Genomic DNA, 17,698 nt, shown 5'->3' with positions numbered 1-17,698 from the left:
CATGATGCCATCTTGTGGTAGTCCACTCAAGTGACAGGTAGCTCACACATTTCTTCCACATGCTGCACCCTGGCAATCTGCGGTGTTAAATTAGACACAGAATCTAGCCTGTCGTCTGTTCTATTCACTGACAGAAGCAAAACCGCATGGCAGCAATTCCCACGGGTGTGGCAGCTTGAGAAAGTGCTGAAACACAGAGTAGACATGTGCAGAATTGTGCTATTAGTCAGGGGAAAACAACTGCAACTCCTTCCTTGACAAATGCCCTATAAGAATCTGTCTTGACAGTCTCTCTGCTTCGCTTACCTTGCCTGAATTTCTTCCAATGCTCTCCAGCTGTATATACAGCAAAAAAGAAAAGAAAAGAAAGAAACATATTTCTAGGATGAGGAGAAACTATTCCCTCTTGTCTTGTCGCACCTTGTTTTGAAAATGTGGCCTTGCACTATATTCCACTATTTCTGGAAGTGGACTTTCCTATTGTGTGGAAGCTCAAAAATAATGCAGAAATTAACAGTTTGGGAAAGGTCAGGAAAACACAATAAACTGTTTTCTGGTAGGTGATTGCTTTTAATTAAAGGAACTGGTGCTGTGGTATTTTTTATTGGCACTATCTCTATGTTTTTAATAGTTTTAATTCTATCAGTGTTTAATTGTTTTTAATTATTTTTTCTATGCTTTTAGCTGTTCCTATATTTATCCATAAGCCACCTTGAGTCCCAGTTAGGAATAATAATAATAATAAAATTGTAATACAACAGCTCCCTTCAGCTTTTGTTTCAAGCATCAGCCTTGTAAGAAAAAATGTGCAGGAATCAGAAGCTCATTGATATGACCTCCCCATAACAAAATTCCAAGAAGTGGAGGCTTAGATAAGGATGCCATCTGGCATGAGCTTCCCTAGCTGTTTACACTTACATAGGAGTAAGCTCCGTTGAACTTTGCAGGGCTTAACTTTGACTAAATGCACACCGCACTGAGCTGAAAATGAAATGAAGATCTCTGGGAACCTTGGGTGTAAATCCCATTGGCAATCCTGCTACATCTTACAAACTTGTAAAGGGATTTACAAGGGGCTTGTAAAAAGAGCCTTGCCTTTTACCCTCCTCAACAAAAGCTGTACATCACATGTATGCTTTCAGTAAAGCAACATTTGCAATGTGATGCTTGGTTTAAAAGGGGAAAAATCCTGACATTTCCCCAACGTCTAGAACAGGACATTTTTGCCTTCGTAGTTCCCATTAATTGGTTTGCTGCTAATAGCATCAAACTAAGGCTAAACCTTTTTAAAGCCAAAAAATAGGTGCAAGGGGAATGCCAAATTGTTGGGGGGGGGGGTTGTCAGTGATGTTTGGGGAATGGCATTTCATTCTTCCCCATACCATTCCTGAAATTGAAATGGCCTTTCCTCCAAAGTTGCCTACCGTCTCCCTGTGAACTAAACTGTACTCCTTCTTGCTGCTTTTAGGCTTTGAAATACAGCCCATCACAGATCTCTGACATGCTCACACACAATTCACTTCAGAAAAAAAATAATTATGATTTTGCTCCTGTGATAGCAACCCATCTTTTGCCCAGTGTTGAGTGAGGTTGCAATCTAGTCAATATCTCCCTTGAACAAACAGCTAACTTAATCATGAAGCATTCAGCTATTAGATTGTGTGGCAGTTGCCTCAAGAAAAAGAAAAACAGCAAAGAACATCAATTTATATTCAATCAATGTGATAAATGATTTTTTTTAAAAAAAGTGCATCCTTCACTTAATACAACTTAACACATAAGAACTTCTAAGATTGTGTGATTGCTTTTGTTCCATTATACCCACCAAGGTATAAACGTGTTTCCTTTCTCCTATAATGTTGCATTCTGAACCAAATTATATTCCCAGAGACTTATCAAAGGCAGCCTTGAATGCATCGCATTACAGATAACATTGTATTACCATATCCAAACACCCTTGAGCTCATCTGTCCACACAACTCGATATAGCTAACACTGAGGCAGGAAGCACATTGTGATGCTGCCAGCTGAACAAAACTGAAGATCGAATGCTGAGCAAGGCTCCTTTGTGGAACACTTTGTCTTGTGTTTAAGGTTAATCACAGACACTAGTGTGACTAACATGAGCACGACGTTGCAATCATTGCCTGGGCAATATGATGCAGCAGCTGTAATTCGCCCTTTCAAGATACAGAAGCGCTTCCTGAGGAAGGAAAGGCTGGTAGCAGAGATTAAAAATCAAGTGGATACGTCATAGGATGGAAAAGTACCATGACCATATCCTTTTCCAGCTTACCTTTCAATGGGGATGGATGGATGGATGGATCTGTCCATTTTGCTTTCTCTCCATTTCTCATTTTTACAACCTTAAGTACAGTTTGTCACATTTCCACATAATTTTGTTATTTTTAAAAAATTTAAAAAGTCATCATGAAAAATCATCAGCATTTTATAATGGACACATTTCTATAAGCGATTTTGCATGTTCATTTTTTTTTCAAATATATGCATTTTTTTCATACTTTCTCCAAATATATGCATTTTTGTACACATTGGTTGGTTGGAGAACTGCATCACCAAATCCAGGTAAGTGCAAATTTGAAAAGATACCTGTATTTTGTTTCTTGGAGTAAGAATTGGGTAGGCTTGCTTTAAAATGTAAATCAAACTGAATTCCTCCCCCCCGTCCTCAAGTGTCACACTGCAAAATGGTGGTCAGGAAACACAGTGGCAAAATAATATATTTACAAGTTGGTGGATAGAATGCAAGAAGAGAAAAGGCAGCACAACCTTAACATTTCTTCTAATGGGTAATATTATGTAGGGACACACACACACATGAATCCTTGAGCACATTTAAGAACAAGGTGATAATTCCTTCCCAAGAAACAAGTATTATTTGCTCTACTGCAACCAACATAGTCAAAACAACCACACAGGATAACACAACAAATTTCCCTTTTTTTATTCAACAATTATAGGAGCCTCAGTCTACCTGGGTAGGGTTAACACCTTGTTATCTGAACCTTTCCTAAGATGAAGATGAAGGCTAAGAAGAAGCTGCACCTGCTTATTTAAAGGGCTGGTGCTGTTAAAGACACAGGAGCGGAGGTAGCCATCATATATCTGGCAAGATATGAGCAGGTTGACCCATCACACAGAGCCCCTCCAGACGTCCTTTATATGGTGATGTCCTGATGATTTGTGCTAATGGTGGTATCACAAGTTAGATGCAATGCTGCTTTGAATGCTGTTTGCGCCTGCAAATGTTTTGAGGCAGACCTATTTATTGGTTTCCTTTCCCTAAGGATTATAAAGACCAAAGGCAATTGTGTGGTACATGGTACACTGGAAAGGATAATGCTGTCCCTGTGCCACCAGCTCTCTAGGGCTGTGTGCATCACAATCCAAGCAAAGGATAATATTTCATTTTCTCTACTTCCTTACACAATTCATACAGCCCAAAATCAGCATGTTTTTAGCAATATTTTATCCAGGGTTGTCTTTTTTTTAAAAAAAGGAATCCCATTTTTAAAGTTGTTTAAAACATTCACACTCAATATTGCCCCTGAAACCCTCTATCTGACAGCTGGGAAAGTGGGGGGGGGGGAGAGACAAAACTTTTTAAAGTTTCCAAGGATTTAAATCTACCCAGCTGCTTCCTAAACAGAAGTAACAGCTGCTGTACAATCTGCCGCCACTTGTAGAGCTCATGATCTTCTCTAAGGTACTGCACTCTTGCAATAAGCCAGCCTATAAATCTCAGTGAATGATGGAGGATTTAGGGTTTTACAGTAAGGAGAGAAGGAAGCTTCTATGGCAGCCAAGGGAGGGGGAAGAATAGGGGAAAAGTGAGCAGCAGTAGAACATGGGTCTTGGGAAAACTCAAAGAAGACAAGGCAACAAATGCTGTCGATCCAATTTCTGTTGCAGAGCTATTACCAACTCCAGTTTCCTAAGAATGACAATTCTTCAGCTCCTTCCCTCCAGGCAGGCAATTTGTGCCTTTAATAAGAACATGAGAAAGCCCCATCTGCCCCTCATCCTGTTCTCACAGTGGTCAGCCAGATGCCTGCGGAAAACCTGCAAGCAGGACCCATGCAAAGAGCCCTCTCACCTCCTGTGACGTCCAGCAACCGGTATTCAGAAGCATTCAGGCCTCTGTGGAGGTAGAGCTACTTGCGTGTCGAGACCCCGCAGCCACCCCTTCGTTGGGAAATAACACACACAAGGACACGGATATTAGGTTTATGTTATTGGTCAAATTTGGCCACAACTTTAATAAAATTACAGAATGTGAGCGGTATTGGCTTAGGCATTGATTGGACCTGACTATATCTGACTCCTGCCCACTGCGCAGGAAGTCCGGTGAGGGTAAACCACTGGAAGGGGGAGCCCTGTCAATGCAGACCAACTTGAGCTCCCCCTGGTGTTTCCGTCGGGGTCGTGTCACGGCCCTAGCCCCCGACCTGGGCTTCAGACAAGATCAACACCCCCGGATTCCTTTAATGGAATACCCTTAAGCTTGGAGGGGCAGGTGATGGTCAAACCTCCCCTTCCCCACACAAGGTCAAACAATGCCTAACCGTAACCCTAACAAAGTTGTGACGATTGCTACGAGGCAGGTGAAAACCAAATGGCCAGTGGCAATTTGCCAAGTGGAAAAATTCCTACCAGGCCCCTCAACAGCGACCAACCACGGTCCATAGCAAGGCCAGTGCCTAAAATCTACAAAATAGGGAGGGAGGGCAGGTGATTGAGGAAGCGAGCCAAAGAGGAAGCCCTCCGGCTCACTCCTCCGATTTAAACAGACCCGGCCATGCCCCCCCCCCCCCCCGGCCAGCGGATTGGCTGGCCGGGCTCTGATGTGGCCGGGATCCCCCAGGCAACGGGGGACAAAGTCCCCCTCCCCAGGGTGGGGAGTGGGTGGCCACACAGTCCACCACAACTCCTCCCCACTGGGAAGTGGAGCGGATTAGTCGTTGATAGGCCTATAGCACATCCCTCAAGCTGAAGAATACTGTGAACTGTAGTTTGAGGTTGCTATGTAGGAATTGTGTGGGATAAACAACAGTTCCTAGGATTTGTTGGCGATGGTACTTTAAACAAATGGTGAATATGCAGCCTATGTTGTATGCTTCTAACTACATCAGGAGGGTGACTATTTTCTGATATGGAAGCATGGAAGGATAAGATACAGTACTGTGCTGATCTTGAGGCCAAAATTACGGTAGATTTAACTGGTAAACTGTTTTGTGCACTGATCTGTGTAACAGCATAGGCTTGCATTGTGAAAGTAACAAAGGAAGCAGAACCTAGGCCCAACTGGGCATGACATTTGTGTGGGTGCAATTAATTCTCATATATATATATATATATATGGAGAGAGAGAGAGAGAGAGCAGCCACTGGGAAGATGGCTGAGCAGCTTCAGGACTCTAGAAAGGGATGAGTTCATCGAACTCTTCCTCTCAGTATCATAGGTACAAAAGGCCACCTCTCTGAAGCTGTTATATACATTTCAAAGGAAGCCTCTATTCCTGTGAGTCAGTTAATGGATAGGCAGGTGTGGTTTGGGGGAAATGGCCTCACAGGCAAAACTGGCCCCCTTGGTGGGCTGAATTTGGCCTGTGGGCTGGAGCATCCCCACAAATGCTAACAGCTTCATAGATATATTTTTGTTTGGGGGGATCAATGGCAGGGAAAGAGAAAAAAGTTAAAATACCCCCTTCTCATCCCACCAGTCCAGCAGTTATTGTTTTAGTAACATACAATCGCCACCATTAGCTTGGCTTTAGTGCAAACCTACACATCTTGGGAACAACAAAATGGGGGTCTATTGGGGGTGGGAAAATGTCATGTTTTACATTCCTTGTGTGACACAAGTGCCACTGTGAAGATGTCACTTGAGCAGGCATAATCTCAGTGAATCAAAAATAGTGAACAGCTTGCAATCATGTTCTTCTGTGACAATGCTAAGGTGTTGTCGTCTATATTAATATTCATATATTCAGTCTCAGTATAATTCCCTTTTTAACTGATGGAAATTAGCACTTTGAGGTGAACGTACTTTATCACTTGTGCTATTCTCCCTTGGGAAATAAATCATGTTCAGATTGTGGCAGAAATATACAGCAAAGGTCCTATCTCTGTGTGTTTGCAAAGAAATAAATCTCAATGAAGGCTAAACAATAACTGTTTTTATGAAGTTTAATATGCCCTAAGATTGCTGCTTGGAACAAAGTCCTCACTGTCACTTGCTCTAGATTTTATCCCAAAAAAGATCACTTCCTTCAACAGTCGCTCTATTAGTGCTATAGATTGCGTTTTTGTGACATACTCTTGCCCTCTGGTGGTCAGTGTAAGGTAATATTATTGATGCATCAGATAGTTATGTATTACTTCGAAAATATCCATATTCTGCCCGTCCTCCAGGGTATTTGGGTGGCATATATCTCTTCTCCCCCTCACATCCACCAGAAAATCAAATCCTCCCTCAGCAAAGAAGCTCTTTGGGTAAAAGCCAGTCACTCTTAGCCAACACAAGGTTGTTGAAAGAATAAATGAAGAAGTGCCTGCACTACTTGGAGGAAAGGTGGCATATATATTATTATTAATTCCTATTATTTGTTAAATTTCCATCCCACCATTCCTTCCAAAAGAAGCCCAGGGGTGTAAAGAACAAGTGATATAACAATTTTAAAAAGGTGTTTAAAAGATCTTTAAAACAATTCCAATACACTGGTACCTCGGGTTAAGTACTTAATTCGTTCTGGAGGTCTGTTCTTAACCTGAAACTGTTCTTAACCTGAAGCACCACTTTAGCTAATGGGGCCTTATGCTGCTGCAGCAGCACCAGAGCACAATTTCTGTTCTTATCCTGAAGCAAAGTTCTTAATCTGAAGCACTATTTCTGGGTTAGCAGAGTGTGTAACCTGAAGTGTATGTAACCTGAGGTACCACTGTAGAGGTGCAGACTGCGAAAGATCTCAGCTTCGAAGGCCTGTTGGAAGAGGAAAGTATTCTGTAGGCACCAAAAAGACAACAGAGGTGGCACCTGTCCAATATTTAAGGGGAGGGAATTCCGATGCGTAGGTGCCACAACACTAAACACCCGGTTTCTATTTTGTGTGGAATGGAACTCCTGATAACATGATATCTGTAGGAGGCCCTCACATGCAGAGCACAGTGATCAACTAGCTATATGAAGCCTGAGGCAATCTTTCCGTCATGCTGATCCCAAACTGTAGAGGGTTTTACACATGAAAACCTGCACCTTGAACTTACCCTGGTAGGTAATTGGTGGCCAATGCAATTCTTTGAACAGAAGGGTAACATATAAATGCAATAAATAAATAACATGAAATATACAGACAAGGTTTTTTTTTGGTCTTGTTTTTGATTTCATTAGTGCATGAGAAAAGGAAGTGAAGTACTGCCAGGGAAATAGATGTCAAAAGATAAATTGGAATGTCTTTTTTAGAAAGTAAAGGAATTCCTCCAGGATTCAGATAGACACATCAGATTGCTAAAGCCTTCTGGTGTGGCTTTGTAATGCCAAGATTCACCATGTGCTCTTAATTTAAGACTGATCACTCTCCCTGGAAAATCATCACCCTTTGCCCTTCCACACACACCAATGTCACTCCATTAGTGCTCTCTTGCATGTCTCCATACCTTGCTCCTTTTTCTTTTAGTATCTACCCCCAGCCAATCTCTGATGCTCTTTTCCTGCACTGATGCTTTTGTTAGGCAACAAGCAACTGCTACCAATTCCCAGGATAGCCTGCATGATCTGCATGGCAGACTTGACAATCTGTAGGGTAGCCGATTCCACTAAAGAAAGGCATATAAACTGACCCTGCTTCCTGCAATGCATCCACTGTTGGGTAGTAGGCCTTCCATCTTGAACTCTGTTTATTTGCAAAGCCAAACTGTTTATTTGCAAAGCCTGTGTGAGGCAAGCCCAGACACTGAGACCTAACAAAAATGGGAGAGATGAAAAGGGCCCAAACAACCTAAAACAAAACTCTACATATGAAACAGAAAATCATTTCAAACATGTTTCCTTCTTTCACTCTTTAGATCCACCAGATCCACATAGCATCCAAAGGGAGTAAAATTGTTGTCCCTGATTATGCTAGTGGAAACCCTTATGCCATCGCCATGCAAAGTTAAGTGGTATATAAATTGTTGAAATGAGTAATAGTAAATAAAGAGGGACTGAAACCTTTGAGAAAACTACAGCATTATAATGTTCCTACCATCCTGAGTTTTAACAGTCCTCTTGAAAGCCTCTTGGCCTGCTGCAAGAAACTGAATGTCAATGTCCTTTTTAGGTCATTCACAGCTATTGGGCATGTGCACCAATAATAATAAGTATGAAACCATTTCCCAGTCTTTGCACATTCTGCTCCATCCAGGCCTACAGTTGCCCCTCCAGACTGGGTGTTATTGAGGTATCATTGCCTTCTTCAGGACTAAGGAAAGCATCCCCTGTCACTTTGCTGCCCATCTGCTGAGTTTGGTGCTGTTTCTCTGCAAACTGCACAGCGGCATGTATACTGTGGAAGGACAGCAGCTCCGTATCCTCCATCCCAGTAAGCCAACCACCTGCCTGGAGTAGATGCCGCACGGATGGGTTGCAGTTGGCCAGCAGGACCTGGATGCCAATCTTCTGGTAGTCCTGGCGAGTCTCCTTCAGCACACTGAGGCCCACGCTGTCTACAAACTGCATGGCGCCACAGTCAAGGATTAACGTGTGCATGTCTATGGCTGGGCCAGGAGCATCTGAAACCGAAACCTTGGCAGCGTCTCTCTTGGTGCCTTTCAGGCAGTTAAACTTCGTAGAAAAGCAGCTTTCGTTCTTGCCCAAGTTTGCTTTCGCTTCAGCCTTTCGCCGCAGGGCAGCAACCAGCGAAGGATTCACTCCTGTTTTCTGGAAAAGTGAACTTTTGAAGTAGTCCTTGTTTGCGTAGTAAAGGGAGGTGTCGAAACGGAAGATCTTGATATTTGCAATGCTGCTGATCTCTTTGTAAGTGAATTGGTCCTCGTAGATTTCAGAGTCGTTCACCTTGCCGAGGAGTGTGGCTCGGGGCCTCTGGGTGCGGAATATGATGCAGAGGAGAGAGAAGCAGACGCCTATGAGGAGGCCCAGCTCTGTAGTGATGAGTAATGAGGACAGCATGGTGACCCACCAGATCACGGTGTCTATCTTGCTGATCCGCCACATCTTCGGGGTGTCGGCAAATTTCCGCAAGGCCCCCCTGAGGTTGACGATGGTGATCACCCCCAGGATGCAGGTTTGCAGTGAGTAGAAGAGAGGGGCAATCCACAACAACACCAGGAGCAGCACAAAGGCAGATACCAGGCTTGAGATCTGGGTACAGCACCCGGTGGATTCCTTCAGCAGGGTCTTTGTCAAGGCTGCGCTAGAGACAAAGCAGCAGAAGAAAGATGGTATGAGGTTCGCCATGCCAATGGCAATCATTTCTTGGTTGGCCCGAACTGGGTAGCCATGCTTCTTGCCAAATATTTCTGCCAGCGAGATAGTCATGGCAAAGCCGATGATGGCAATGGGCAGAGCATCAACTGCCAGGTTTGAAAGAAGGCTCAGATCCGGTACAGCAGGTTGCTTGAAACCAGTGGGAATGGAGCCACATATTTTAGATTTGTATCTCTTGTTGAAGTTGAAGAAATACGAAAGCAGGGTCGCCGCAATGACCACCAGAAGCTCCATGGGGAAAGGAGCCTTCATTTTGTCTCTAAAGTAGTTGTTGATCTCCTTCACTGGCACAATGAGGACCAGAGCAATCAGGCTGGTGACTAGGTCACAGATGTTGGTGTTGCCAATATATCTGAATATGTCAACCCACGTGAAGATAAGAGAGCCCACTCCATCATGGCGAGGGATTTTCAGTCCCAGCAGAAGACTCATTTGGGAAGTGAGGATGGTAAGGGAGGATCCAGTCACAAAGCCACTCAGGAGAGGTTCCGAAAGATATACGGATATGAAGCCCAGCTGGAAGACCCCTAGAAGGATCTGAAAGGGAAAGCAAGTTGTATTGATTAATCTGACTGGGTGAAGGTGCAAGAAGCAAATATCAGCACTTGCATTTGTTCTCTGCTACTCTCTGCTTGTTGTGAGGAAAAATCTCCTGTTCTTGTATTCTGGTTCATGCATATACATGTAAAACACTTGCATGCTTAACACCTGCCCCAGCTTAATGTGTGAAGTGACCCCATTGTAAAGCACTTGAACTTAGAGTAATGCGAGCTGATGTGCCCACTCGGCCTGTGGTGTTTGATCTCTCTTACAGGAAAGTTATCACCTGATGCCATTGCCATGTGTGAACTAGATCCACATCTGTGATCACTCAGAAACTTTAATAAAGGAAGAGGAGGAGGAGGAGGAAGAGTTTGGATATGATATCCCGCTTTATCACTACCCGAAGGAGTCTCAAAGCGGCTAACATTTTCCTTTCCCTTCCTCCCCCACAACAAACACTCTGTGAGGTGAGTGGGACTGAGAGACTTCAAAGAAGTGACTAGCCCAAGGTCACCCAGCAGCTGCATGTGGAGGAGCGGAGACGCGAACCCGGTTCCCCAGATTACGAGACTACCGCTCTTAACCACTACACCACATTGGCTCTCAAGGAAGCCATTCTCTTTGTAACTTCATATCTAATTCAAACTAGAGTTGCATGCAAGTGGCCTCTCTCAGCCACAGAAATCGGAGGGAGGGGGGAGTGATAGGATCATTTCACCAAACTTCTTCAAGAGATGAAGGAATTCTCCAACAGTTTCTCAGGGGTCAGGCTCACCATTAGCCATGACAGTAGCACAGCTTCTCTTTTTCGCTTGCTCCTTTTGCAGCTGCAGCAATAACTGTGTTAGTCTGAATATAGCGTTTAAGCACCCTAAACATTAAGAGAGCACTTGTGTTGTAAGGAAGTTATCTTACCTGGTAAAGCCCAACCAAAAAGGTTAAAGCAGTTGCCACAGTGATAGCATAGCAACTTTTGTCACAGACAACTGTCCCACTCAACGTGGCATTCACCGGTAACTCAGTCTCTAACTGGTATCCTGCTAACGTCAGTTGCCGGTTTACTGATTCCCCAATCATCAGGCAAAGGACTCCGAAAGTCCCAATGCAATTGTGGCGTGAGGTAGCCATGGCAAAGTAGATAATGACAGAGAAGAAGTTTGTGTAGAGTCCGTAAATGGGATCCTGACTTGCAAGGAGGGAGTAGGAGATGGACTGAGGGATGCCAACTATTCCAACCAGGAGGCCGGAGATGATGTCCCCAAGCAGTTGTTCCTTGATACTGTAGCGGGGAAGCCACTCTACAACAGGAAACAGCTTAACGAAGACACCAAGGACACTTCGTCGGTTGCACCCAGAATTCTCCCTGGCTTTCTTGATGAGCTTCTTGACACTGAGACCCGGAGGTTCATGTTCTTCAAGCTTGACAGGCACATAATGAGAAGATGACTCTGGTGGTGGCATGCTTGGCATATCAATGCTCTGCTTAGGCATCTGGGTAGCAGTGCCATTCTCCATGGCTCCAAGGCAGCTGAAAGAGGGCAGCATGTGCACTATTAACTGAAGGTACTCCACTCATGCATGATTGCAAATGAATTCTTATCCAGCTAATGATGCACTGTTTCATACTGAGCAAGATTACAATCACAGCTCAGGCACGACCATAAAAGGAACCAGCACTGATAAACCTTTGGTGCATAGTAGTCCAATCATAAAAGCCATTAATTGTTGAGCCATTAATTATAAGTGAAGGGCCTCTGCAACTGCAAACATTATGCCATTATACAAAAATACTGGCCAGATATATTCACAATGACTATGTACGACACCAGCTCATCTTGTGCTACACAAGTGGTTGGAGGATAATATGAAACAGGCTTTTAAATAATCTAAAACTCTCATTTTGCTTTATCAGTCAGAAACACCTGGAATGTGAACTGACATGCCAGACTGAAGGAAGACTATTCTTGACATTTAGTGATAATAACAACTGGAAAGCCCCTTTTGGAACTTTTGTGTGGAAAGGGGAATGAATTAACTTGGGATGTCTGGGGTTGAAGACTGGGAAAATGTTGCCTAGCAGAATGAGGAACAGCTGGATATTACCTTGGAATACTGCTGGATACCATCCTGGAGTGAACACACTGAATATTTTGAATAATCTTTATATTGAATAATTACCGTATTTTTCACTCTATAAGATGCACCAGACCACAAGATGCACCTAGTTTTTGGAGGAGGAAAACAAGAAAAAAAATATTCTGAATCTCAGAAGCCAGAACAGCAAGAGGATTTGCTGCGCAATGAAAGCAGCAATCCCTCTTGCTGTTCTGGCTTCTGGGATAGCTGCGCAGCCTGCATTCGCTCCATAAGACACACACACATTTCCCCTTACTTTTTAGGAGGGGAAAAGTGAGTCTTATAGAGCAAAAAATACGGTATATTGAATAATCTTTACATTGTTGATAGAGAATCAGAAATCCTATTTATTTATTTCTCGCTTCTCTCTTTTTCTTTTTTATGATCTTTCTCTTCCTGTCTTTTCTCTTTTTCCTTTGCTATGCTTTTGCTTACATTTTGTTTTTTGATGTCCTCTATTCTGGGTTAATGAAGGTACCCACAGGAAGGTGATGGTTGGCAGGTGAAAGACCCTGTGGGAGAGGGAGGGAAGGGAAGATCTCCCAGGGTGGGAGACTGGGATAAGAAAGGGAAGCTCCCAGTGAGAGCTGGGAGGGTCCACCCTTTTCTACATGAGACAAGCGTTAATATCTAGCTCTGGGAGACAGCTTTATATTTTATTTTATTCCCTTTTTCTCCTTTTCTTTTCTTTCTTCTTTTTTATTTTTATTTTTATTAGTTTTTATTACATTGTATGTTGAAAAGTTTCAGTAAAACCATTTGGCCCATTTTTATCAGATTATTATTATTTTTTGTCTCTTGGAATGATGAGATTTGCAAACAATGATAAGTAAATAGTTGCTAATAATCTGTCTTCTGTAAATATTCATAGTCTTGGTGGACCTTTTTGTAATTGTTAGATCTTGGATTACTTGTGAATAATAAATATGCAAAAATCATAATTTATGGTTAAAGAAGTTGGCACTTGTGCACAGTTTTTCTTGCATAGCTATATAGAAAACTTGCAAACCTTTTTTTTTTTTAAGTTCAAGAAATATCACTTTGGATGCTTACTTCATCAAAGCATATAATACTACTCATCCCTGATCTTAAGGTCTTTCTAATAAAACAGAATCACTAAGACACACTTTCTAAAAATAAAATGTTTAAACTTCTACTGTCTGCTGCAATAAAAAAATATCTCTTTTGTCACTCACTTGGAGCCACCATTATAGTGGACAGCAGTGTATACAGTATATACTGGGGGAGGAGAGACTTTTAAAGAGTGGGTGGATTGGAAAGTACTATACACATGGTAAGTATTATTGGTATAATTCACAGATTCCCAACCCTGCTGAGTCGGGAGACACATCTGGAAATGTAAGAATCTCTTTGGCTCAACAAAATACACATTTCACAGAAGAAAAGCTGGCAGTGCTCAGAACCCCTCTCTCAAAACAGCAGGTAAAACATCTACACACACACAAACCACCTTCCCCAAAGACAAAAATAGGGACAAAATTGAGGACAGTGTTTTACCAGGACAGGTACCAGAAATCAGGCAGTGCCTCTGGTAAGTAGTCGGTTATACCTTTCTTCTCAAATCACCTCTAACCTTCAAGCCCACAAGCTATCTTGTCCTGGTGGGGGAAATGAAGCACTCAAACCTATACAATCTCCAAACCTGCAGTGTTTGCTTCCTCCTCCTCTCGGACTGATCCCCAATTCCAGCACAAGAAGACAAGTAGAATTGGATCCCCTTCATTCGCCCTTTTATTGCAACTCCTGCCCAGCCACTCCAGAGGTATATTTTGAAAACAAACACCACTTAAATAGAATATTTTTTTATGGGAACCTGAACTATACCTATCATTTATGATTTCAAAAGTTTAAACAGTGGTGGATGATAGGACTGCCATGCTCTCCTGAGCTTGTTGGCTAAACAAAAGGGAATTGCTTGTGCTCAGGCGTCACTTCCCATGCACCTTATTGTATCTCTTCACCAAGGGACTAGGTAAGGGATATTGATAAGCTGATCCACTAGCCAGCACACACGGACTCAATCTGCAATCAGTGCTAAGCCAAACCATGGTTTAGTGCAAATGTGCAAGGGTGTGGATTCACGGCCCTTTAGACGACTCAGCTGCAGGAACAGGGAACTTGTGGTCCTTCAGATACTGCTGGGACTTCAATTCCCATCAGCCTCGGCCAACATGGCCAATAGTCCACGGCGAAAGAAGCTGTAGCCCAATAATATGGGGGGGGCCCCTCAGGCTCCCCACCCATGTCATACTGTAACTTGACCTGTAGCCAAGCTTAAAGCATGAAATAGCAACATACTACCTCCCTTTTCCTCCCTTGTTTCCCCCATGTCAAAATATTAGTTGTAAGTTTCATGGGGTAGCTCCACACACACTGATGGCAAATAAATGAATCACATAGGGCAAACTAAGGTTTTAGAAGTGGTTCTTTGTAGAACCAGGATTGTACGTGGGGCTCTGAATTTTCCATGACTTCATCCATAGAGGGATGTGCAAGTGTGTAGGTGCGATGCCAAGGCTCCACGCCTAGTGCAACTGAACCGGTCGTGTTCCCCTAAATCCATCTCAGAGGAGGGGCAAGCTGGCAAACACTCAAACAGAGACAACTTTCAACCAGCCCCACCCCCAGTTGCTGACCTCTGACATGCCTACTCACATCATTTGCACAAAGCAAGATGGTCTCAGTTTCCTAAGTTCAGGTAGGTAGCCGTGTTGGTTTGATGCAGTCGAAACAAATAAACGAATTAAAAAATTGTGCAGTAGCACCTTAGAGACCAACTACGTTTGTTCTTGGTATAAGCTTTCCTGTGCATGCACACTTCTTCAGATACTTCGAAGTGTGCATGCACACAAAAGCTTATACCCAGAATAAACTTAGTTGGTCTCTAAGGTGCTGCTGGACATTTTTTAAAATTTATTTATTTATTTCAGTTTCCTAAGGTTAGGCTCAAGAATGTCTGGCACATCAGAACTATTGGCCAACAGAAGCCACATGTCACAGATAACTCCATAAAATGTACAATAATAAATATGTTTTTTTTAATATAACAGGGTTCCCACACAGGGTTTTCACACATACCTGATCCAATTGATCAGGTGTCTTCAGCCTTTTTTCAGACCCAGGACCCTCTTTTAACTCAACCATGCTTTTGAGGACCCATTTCTTAATCTTTTACAATAGATTTGCATGATGGTAGTGCTCCTGTGGTGGCCCACCTTGGATCAGGCCAGGACCTACTTGCGGTTCCTGATCTACCAGTTGAAGACCAGTGCAATAGATTTAACTTTACAAAAGCTAGTCAAAGGTCACCAGAGTTATCTGTCATCAGGGAAATGTTTGTTTTCAGGGCAGTCTTTTAAAATACTGCTTCGGTGTAACCAGTATAAACTTGCTAAACGATGTAGGTTTCCGTTCTGAAACAAGTTTGTGCAGCAAAGAAACTGGTACCAACTTGAGCATGACAAGGTGAAAGATAGGACTCACTTGACAAAGTGTCTTCTTCAGTGGTATGTTTGGAAATATATTTAGAACAAGCAGGTGACTCAGCCCATTAATGCTTTTGCTCCCTGGGTTGGGTAGTGATGAGGACAAATTTATTATTATTATTATTTATTGAATTTATATAATGTCCTATACCCGGAGGTCGCAGAGCAGTTCACAGAACAAAACCAAAATATACAACCACGAAAGATATAATCAAAATAAAAACAATAACCCAATAATTCTCGCCGCCGCCAAAAAACCCCACATTTTAAAAGGGCATAGGATGTCAATCAAATCAACCAAAGACCTGATTAAAAAGGAACGTTTTGCCTGGTGCCTAAAGGTGTATAATGAAGGTACAGTGGTGCCTCGCAAGACGAAATTAATTCGTTCTGCGAGTTTTTTCGTCTTGTGAATTTTTTCATCTTGCGAAGCACCACTGTGTATTGACGGTTTCCCATAGGAATGCATTGGCGGTTTAAAAAAAAAGGCTCAAGAAGTTTTTTTTTGTGAAGCAAGCCCATAGGGAAATCCGTCTTGCGAAGCAACTCAGAAAATGAAAAACTCTTTCGTCTTGCGAGTTTTTCGTCTTCTGAGGCATTCGTCTTGCGAGGTACCACTGTACTATGTGAACTTCCTTGGGGACAGCATTCCACAGATGGGGAGCCACTGCAGAGAAGGTCTGTTCTCGTGTTGCTACCCTCCAGACCTCTCGAGGAGGAGGCACATGAAGAAGGGCCTAAGAAGGTAATCTTAAGGTCTGGGTAGGTTCATATGGAAAGAGGCGGTCCTTGAGGTATTGCAGTCCTGAGCTGTTAAAGGCTTTATAGGTCAAAACCAGCACTTTTAATTGGGTCCAGAAACTAATTGGTAGCCAGTACAGTCGGACCAGGATTGGTGTAATATGCTCAAACCGTCTTCCTCCAGTGAGCTATCTGACCGCTGAATTCTGCACTAGCTGAAGTCTCTGAACCATCTTCAGAGGCAGCCCTATGTATAACGCATTGCAGTAATCTAACCTTGAAGTTACCAGCGCATAGATAACAGTAGTTAAGCTATCCCTGTCCACAAAGGAACACCAACATACTTAGATAACAGGAGACAGGGCAGGTGCACATCTAACATACTTCCCCTGTTGAAGACTGACAAGTTATTTCTGGAACTTAATTTAAAACCACCACTTTTACCATCATGAAACATGCATATCATGGTGAACTTTTTTGGCCTGGCAAGCTAGCTAGTTATCTGTCTCCGACCCTATATGCCAACATCATTGTCGATCCAGCCATTTCTCCACCTGCCCCACACCTGATGTCACATATTATGTCAAGTATGGGGTAGGTGGTCATGATTAGGTAAATGGCCTCATGGGCAAAATATCTCTGTATCTTTGGTATCTCTCCCCAATTAAAAGCAATGAAGTTCTCCCCTTGGTCCTTATATCCATTTTATCTAGACATATAATTTGAACCTGGGACTAGCCCTTTTTTCTCCAGCCCACACCATTGTACAGAAAATGGGACACAAAGCTGAAGTTCCCCATTTAGCACAAGTTCCCGTATAGCCACAAAAAGGGACGCGGGTGGCGCTGTAAGTTAAACCACAGAGCCTAGGACTTGCCGATCAGAAGGTTGGCGGTTCGAATCCCCATAACGGGGTGAGCTCCTGTTGCTCTGTCCCTGCTCATGCCAACCTAGTAGTTCGAAAGCACATCAAAGTGCAAGTAGATAAATAGGTACCACTCCGGCGGGAAGGTAAATGGCGTTTCAGTGTGCTGCTCTGTTTTGCCAGAAGTGGCTTAGTCATGCTGGCCACATGACCCGGAACCTGTACGCCGGCTCCCTCGGCCAATAAAGCGAGATGAGCGCCGCAACCCCAGAGTTGGTCATGACTGCACCTAATGGTCAGGGGTCCATTTACCTTTACCTTTATAGCCACAAAAACCCATTGGGGATGCCAGATGTCAAACTTAGAGTAAAGGTAATCGAGAGTGAAGGTAACTCAAGTTAAA

At 43.1% G+C, this 17,698-nt stretch overlaps 1 protein-coding gene across 2 annotated transcripts in view; it reads right to left on the bottom strand.

Moving 5' to 3' along the window:
• Positions 1-6,969: 6,969 nt before the first annotated feature.
• LOC310672981 (sulfate transporter-like) overlaps positions 6,970-17,698 on the bottom strand; it is a 22,041-nt gene continuing 11,312 nt past the window's right edge. The window contains exons 2-3 of one of the 2 annotated variants that reach the window (XM_083430776.1): positions 10,963-11,575; positions 6,970-10,041 (exon numbers count right to left, since the gene is read on the bottom strand). In XM_083430776.1, the coding sequence (XP_083286902.1) occupies positions 8,425-10,041; positions 10,963-11,562 (2,217 nt within the window). In that variant the 5' untranslated portion in view covers positions 11,563-11,575 and the 3' untranslated portion in view covers positions 6,970-8,424. Of the gene's footprint in view, positions 10,042-10,962; positions 12,137-17,698 lie in introns of those variants that run through there. The other variant, XM_083430775.1, reaches the window with a different exon arrangement.

Source organism: Podarcis tiliguerta, assembly GCF_965153285.1.
Source record: "Podarcis tiliguerta genome assembly, chromosome: 2".
NCBI classification, from domain to species: Eukaryota; Metazoa; Chordata; class Lepidosauria; order Squamata; family Lacertidae; genus Podarcis; species Podarcis tiliguerta.
The sequence above is the reverse complement of the archived record's forward strand: the minus strand, read 5'-3'. Positions and strand labels throughout refer to the sequence as shown.